The 7,500-nt window shown below is 41.8% G+C and overlaps 1 protein-coding gene across 1 annotated transcript in view; it reads right to left on the bottom strand.

Annotated features, from left to right (window-relative positions):
- The window catches only part of LOC308284949 (supervillin-like), a gene marked incomplete at both ends in the record, with an annotated part of 83,452 nt that extends 81,991 nt beyond the window's left edge, over window positions 1–1,461 (bottom strand). The window contains one exon of the mRNA XM_080725673.1: window positions 1,398–1,461. Within this exon, the coding sequence (XP_080581799.1) occupies window positions 1,398–1,461 (64 nt within the window). The remainder of the gene's footprint in view (window positions 1–1,397) is intronic.
- Between the last annotated feature and the right edge of the window lie 6,039 nt (window positions 1,462–7,500).

Below are 7,500 nucleotides of genomic sequence, written 5' to 3'. Positions count from 1 at the left end.
TGAGAAACCCTGCACAGCACCATCAAGCACCTCAGACGCTTCTTGCTCAACCAGTGAGATAAAGGGCATTGGCCAAGTCGAGACAAACTAGTAAGTCTTGTAATTCTACACACCATAAAACTCTCAGTGTTCTTTTATCGATTTGGAACTCACAGAGAGTGCAGAAATGTATAACCAAATGGGACCTTACATTTTCCAAGGCTGGCGAGATCACCCAGTAGTACCAGACAGTGAAACCCCACTATTGTTTTCAGATCTTAATAGGCTGCTAATTAGAATAATATACAAGCATAGAAAAAAAGTAATTACTGCACTTAAAGGACCAGGTCACCTCTGGGACAACCAGATCTTATTTTATTGTTGTGTGTGTGGATCAACACAATCCTGAATATTTTTTTGTGTTCAATCTGTGTTTTTAGATATTTTAGTATTTCAGCATGCTACAACTGGTCATATGATGCATTTTGCATCATATGACCAGTTGTAGCATGCTGAAATCGGCTGAAATACTAAAATATCTAAAAACACAGATTGATCACAAAAAAGAACTCAGGATTGTGTTGATCGTGTCCCACACAACAATAATGTCCCAGAGGTGACCTGGTCCTTTAAGTACCATTTTGAGGTATTTTTAGTTTACTGGAGTATTTCCAATTTTAAGTACTTTTACTTCTACTCCACTACATCCCAGAGGCAAATATTGTACTTTTACAATACTCGTTACTTTGTAGATGTTGATTATTATAAAAAAAACATACATTACCCACTTCAGCCCTATATACATTTCGTCCATTTGACAATAGCCAATCTGTAGATCTGCAATTTCTTATACATTTTATACACTTGAAAAGTTGTAAAATGGGACATTCTGCATAATGACTACTTTATACTTTTGAATTCTGGATGTCTGTTACACTCTACTTGTAACAGAGTATTTATACATTGCAGTAATTCTACTTTTATTTAAAGATCCGCTGACACGCCCCAAAATTATAATAGTACGATACAGTGGGTCACGTGGTCTCTCTGAAAACGGTCTGAAATAGTCTGAAACTCATGTCACAGCGTAATCTGCCCCTCGCCCCCCAACAACAGCTGACCAGTACATTAATTAGTCCAAGTACAGTCAATTAATTCGATTGGCTTATAATTGCGCATTCTCACAATGACATCATAAACATATTATAACTAATATTTTAAGATGACTTTTTAAAGTGACAGTACCCCTTTAGATGATAGTCCTACTTTAAGTAAAACATGTGAGTGCTCCTTCCACCACTGAACATAAGGTAGCCCAGCCCTGAGCCGTAGACCTTACTGTAGGCACCATTATGTCTGTGTTGGCTACTTGGCTACTAGCCCTCTTTGCCTAATGCCTCTACAGCAGGTCTTCTTACCTTGGCTACAGGGCTGCACCTCCTCGTCCACATGGTAGCTAGAGATCCATGGGTTCCGGAACATGTTTTAGGAGGGACAGGAACAGAAGGAGAGAGATGGAACGAACTGCCCTGGTTATAATATAGACCTCCCCCCCACCCATGCACAGCGCCACTGGGAGGTTGTATAGCAGACTGTGGACAGCAGTGAAGAAGACTTAGGATGGATGGAGGTGGTGACACACACACACACAAACTTAGTCCCAGACTCGGCGAGTGAGAGGGAGGAGAGAGAGAGAGAGAGCTCAGAACTGCATGACGGTCACACACACAGACAGACAGACACTCCCAGCAGAGTGGACGCTCCGATCACACAGCGAGTGGCAGCGCGCGCACGCGCGCGCACACACACACACACACACACACACACACACACACACACACACACGCACACACGCACACACGCACACACGCACACACACACACACACACACACACACACACACACACACACAGGGGAACAGCCAGGGTGTGAGTGTCTGTTTGTGTACATGCCAGGAGACGGGAGAGAGAAGAGGGGGGCTCAGAGCGGCAGGCCAGGGTGCTAAAGCTGCTCAGGGCCTCTAATCAGATTACAAGCAGAAATTAGCCTTGATGATCAAAACCCTGGCACAGGATTGGAGGAGCGTGTTGCCAGTAAGGTTGAATGAATAGGCTGCTGCCTGCCTGGCTGCCTGCCTGCCTGCCCTGCCTGGGACAGTACTGTGTTATACGTACGGCTCTGGGAGTAAACGGGCCGTTTACACACCAACGTCACTTTAACTAGAAGTAGCTATAAAACTATAGGTTTAAACCTATAGGTTTTAAAAGGTCAAGTGGATGTCAGACTATTTCCATGACCATAAAACATTTGATTCTGTCAAAAAAAAAATATATATGTATATATATATATATATATATATATATATATATATATAGGCCTATATATATATATATATATATATATATACTTTTTGTGTCAAATGTTTTATGGCCATTAATAACTTTAGCAGAAAAACAAGCCCAAAGTCTCTTATAAAAAGCAGACTTGGCAACACTGCTGTCAGGCTGCATCAGCGCTGTCAACCTGTGGGTTATCCAGATGACAGTGAAGTGACAATTTAAAGATTTTTAAGACCTGGAAAAAAGACCATCACTGTGTTACTGTGATACTCAACAAAATACTGCCCAAATCGTCAAAAAATATAAGAAAGAGGAAAAAATAAATAAATAGCAATAACAATATTTATCTGTGGAAGGAAGTCAAACAACATTGAATGCCTTAACTCCAACATTTCTTGTGGGGGGTCCCTAGGCCTGAAAGGTTATAACCCACTGCTATGAGGTACTACGAGCCCTGTGCATGTGTGTGTGTGACCTGTGTGACCTGTGTGACGTGCGTGCGTGTGCTTTGGCCAAGGTGTCCAGCTGGCTTCCCATTTCAACTTTACACAGTCCCAGGAATGTCCAGAACACTCATGGACTTGTCTGTAAATGGTCTAAAAGTAGACATACTGAAAAGGACCACTGGTGCATGGACACTGGACAGTAGACCATTTCAAAATCTGAAGGCAGTCGAGTGAGTCCACCAATTGAAGATAAGAACAAAATGTTTGCTTATAAAAACAAGTGCAAAAACGTAGTTTCCTTTTTTGTCTCCACCAGACCGAAAGGCGTGGCCTAGCCCGCATGGCCTGTTGTAGTGCCACCATGAGGCCAATTTTTTCGAAACACGTTTTTTGACAGTCATCCTTCAGATTTCAACCATAAATCTAAAAATTTGCATGCACATTCCCACTAGGTGGAGGTACAAATGCCACCCTTTTCACATTGGCCTGTTATCGTGCCACCAGCAGGTCGACTTTTGCTAAACACATCTTTGGAACAAAATGCCTCAAATCATGAATGCAGCATCCGATTGCCATGAAAGGCCAAAAAAGTCATGGCACCCTTTTCACATTATAGCCTCACCAGAAGGTCACAATAACCTACCTGACCTGGCGGAGACCTATGCTCGGAAGTCCACTGCTTCTAGTCTTTTTAGTCATTCATTATGACAATTGATTATTCCCCCCACACACATTTCTGTGTGATGTCACTGCTGTGCTGTTGTATGCTACCTGCCACTGGGAAGACATTGTAGAGTCTTGTTCCAACTACTCCCGCCCAACACTCCCTGCAGACAGTTGCTGCCCCAGCCCGTAGCTGTAGGCCTACGTGTGGTGACAAATATCACCCTCCTCGCCCGACTTTAAAGTCTGGGTGAAATCAAAAATATGTTTTTCACAATTTTAGAGCATATCTGTAGTGATAATATGTCCATACCTAACAATGGAAGCCAAAAAAAAGTGAAAGATTCGAGTGCTTGTGTATTATAATGAAACAAACAGCCTATAAACAAAAACGTAATGTGTGATGACGCAGGTCGACCGTATGAATAATCCATGAGGTGAGAATGATTGACAGGTGCCTGTATCAATCAACTTCAAAAATGGGCCGGTAGACTGTTGAATAATTCATTCATTGCATTCTTTACGCTTATCTTCCACAAACCCAATTGACCAGTCGCTATGCCCCTCCTAAAGCCGTCCTTGTCCAATGCCAAGTTAGCAACAGGTTACTAACGCAGCTGACTTGGCAAGCTGCCATGGCGGCGCGCATCGGTGTACCGCGAGTCTGGCTGCTAGATAGATGGGATTTATGGTTCTTTGAAGTGAGCCGGATCTCTGAGATCCGTTCCTTTCAAAGAGCCGTTCAAAAGACTGGCTCATTTTAGTTACTGGTTACTTTGTAGATTTTGATTATGATTGCAAATCACTTCCACCCAAATAGGCCTATACATTTTGGCCATTGGATACATTTCTGGCCTTTGAAAATAGGTGATCTACAAGCTCACAATGTGTCACGTTGCGATGCATTGTGAGCTTGTAGATCGGCTATTTGCAAATGATTTTTCTACATTTTACTCATTGGAAAACCTGTGAAACAGGACATTCTGCATAACGAGTACGTTCTAATATTGGTACTTTAAGTACATTTTGATACCAATACTATTTTACTTTTACTCAACTACATTAATAACATTCCAAACTTGATTGCAGTATTGATATGTTTACCAAAGTAAAGAAATGTAGTACTTTTCCCACCACTGTTCATTAGAAAGGAACGGCTCCCTACTGTGAACCGAATCATATCGTTCATTTCAAAGAGCCGTTCAAAAGTAGCCTGGTTCCAGCACATAGACCCGCCCACTCTCAGAGTGGACCGTTTCTCTGGTCTGGAATTGTGTTCATAATAAGTGATTTCTGGAGCCGAAATGACGGCTCCTCCAATTAGCGCAGGGGGTGGGGGTGGGTTTAACAAATAACCAATCCATGCCGTCAAAGTCCCTCCCCTCCAGAAATCCCTCATACAGGGCACAATGTCAGACTCAAGCTTCAGCTGAGTATGAAATCAGGCTAGTTCAAAAGACTCGATTCGTTCGCGAACGTCCCACCCACACGCTCCGTGTCACAAACACTGAAACAAAAACAGAACGGATTGTACTGACCTACACAAACCCACAGGAATAATTTAGGAGCACTTCATGAGAAAATATAACTGGTAACACTTGTGTACTGTATGTTAATCTGACTTTAGTATAGACTATTGTTTTCTTCCTGGACGTGCGTTTGTGGCAGGTTTAACATGGGATTTTGACAGCTGGCTTCTCCTCCTCTGCACGCCGCCATGGCAGCTTGCCAAGGCACCCGCCTTAGTAACCTGTCGCTAACGTGGCATTGGGCAAGCACGGGTTTAGGAGGGGCATAGCGACTGGTCAATTAGGGCGGTCGCGATTACAAATTAAAGTTGACGATTAATTGTCACACTAATAACTGTGATTAACAATTTAATTGTGTTTTTTGGCATGGAACACTGGATGAATAAAAAATACATTTCTGTTTTCCATGTAAAATGAAAAGAAAATGCACATACAGTATAACAAATAAGTGAAACATAGAAAGAAATGACTGACATATGTATTAATGTTATACTTGAATCACAAAGTGAAGCGTTGTAAGCTTCTGCTTTTTTAATGTATGAACATTTCTTGAATATGTAAACGATTATGACGAATTGACGTAATGACATATGTCATTTGTAAATTGTGAAATGCCTACCATCAATTATCCTCTCATAATCCATGAATGAATGGTGCTGATTGCTGATGGTGTAGGACTGCTGTGTACACAAAAAAAAAGCCTACAGACACACATCAATTTCTGATTTGTGGCACTGGTTGAACAGGAGGGCTTTGAAAAGGAAAAAGCTGCAATAGGCATGAGTGCCAAGAACATTTATGTTCTACTGTTGAACTAATACAGAAAGCCAGTTGGAGCAGAGGATATTATGTATTATTGTGTTTTTGAGCTTCATGCAATAGCAACAAGTAGTGGTCCTATAACCCAGTGTTTCTTAACCTGTGGGTCGGGACACCCAGGGGGGTCCCCAAATTATTTTGGGGGTCCCCAGATGATTAACTTTGTGCAACATTGTTTTCTCACTCAACAGTAAACAAACTAACCTAAAGTTAAAGGGATATTCCACTTTCAATAACTTTTTGTCATTGTATGGTCTAATCAGGCTTGTATGAACACCCTTAACAGTTTTTAATTTTCTTCATTCAGTATTTAGATATTTGATGTAAATGTTATAAGGCCCTCCAGGCTCAGGGCCTCTCCCCACACACACTCATTGTAACTTCAAACTCCATTTTAACCATGATAGATTCATTAAAAACACCCATTATTTTTTCTGGTGACTCATACTACCCTCTTAATACGTGAGCAGGCCGTGTTTTTTCCCTAACGTTTTTCATGTATTTTTAATAATTCTTTGGGAAAATGGAAAAGATTTAATCCAATAATAATTTATAAAAAATACATGAAAAACTTTATGGAAAAAACACGGCCTGCTCACGTATCAGGAGGGTAGTATGAGTCACCAGAAAAAATAATGGGTGTTTTTAATGAATCTAGCATGGTTAAAATGGAGTTTGAAGTTACAATGAGTGTGTGTGGGGAGAGACCCTGAGCCTGGAGGGCCTAGTAACTTTTATATCAAATATCTAAATACTGAATGAAGAAAATTAAAAACTGTTCAGGGTGTTCATACAAGCCTGATTAGACCATACAATGACAAAAAGTTTTTTTGAAAGTGGAATATCCCTTTAAAGTGTACAGAGGGTATATGCACATTTCTAAAGTGACAATTTAAGGACTTTTTAATACCTCTAAAATGACAAATTAAACATTGGCCAAATTGCCAAATATTAGAGGCAGAAATTGTGAAAATAGCCCATCTACATGCTCACAATGAGCATATAGATCTGCTATTTTCACAATAGAACCGTGTTATACAAAATGTAATGCCTCAACTCTTAGTGCTCGTCAGGGTGGGGGGTCCCCAGTTAAAATATGATTATTTATGGGGGTCGCGGCCTGAAAAGGTTGAGAACCACTGCTATAACTGACCACAAGATCAAAATGTCTCAACAGAAGAGCACGGAGATCAGACTACAACCACCTCCGTTGGGTTGGTTTGGTCATCATTCTCTACCATACAGTACAGTAATACAGTAAAATGTTGGAACACTGCAACGACAGAACCAGCTCTCTCTCTCTCCCTCTCCCTCTCCCTCTCCCTCTCTCTCTCTCTCTCTCTCTCTCTCTCTCTCTCTCTCTCTCTCTCTCTCTCTCTCTCTCTCTCTCTGTTCTCTCCCTACAAGTGCCACCACCACGCCTCCCCCCTCTCTCTCTCACGCACGCACGCACACACAGACAGACAGAAGAGGTGCAGACACAATCTCCTCTAATGGACAAGGGGAAGCACTTGTCTCCGTCATCACTGAGAGAGTGAGACCAGGTCCTCAGTGAGAGAGCGAGACCAGCAGGTCTTGAGGCAGATGGGATTACAGGGGAGGTGAGAGTGGCCTGTTGCTCACAGAGAAGAAAATGAATGAAGTCTGCAGACTCTGCACACGGCTGTACAGTAGCTCTGAATAATCTATTTACTTTGTAATCAGTTGCACAACGTTTTGGCCCCA

Source organism: Nannobrachium achirus (genome assembly GCF_963921795.1).
Source record: "Nannobrachium achirus genome assembly, chromosome: 5".
In the NCBI taxonomy this organism is placed as follows: Eukaryota; Metazoa; Chordata; class Actinopteri; order Myctophiformes; family Myctophidae; genus Nannobrachium; species Nannobrachium achirus.
This window is presented reverse-complemented; position numbering and strand designations above follow the sequence as displayed.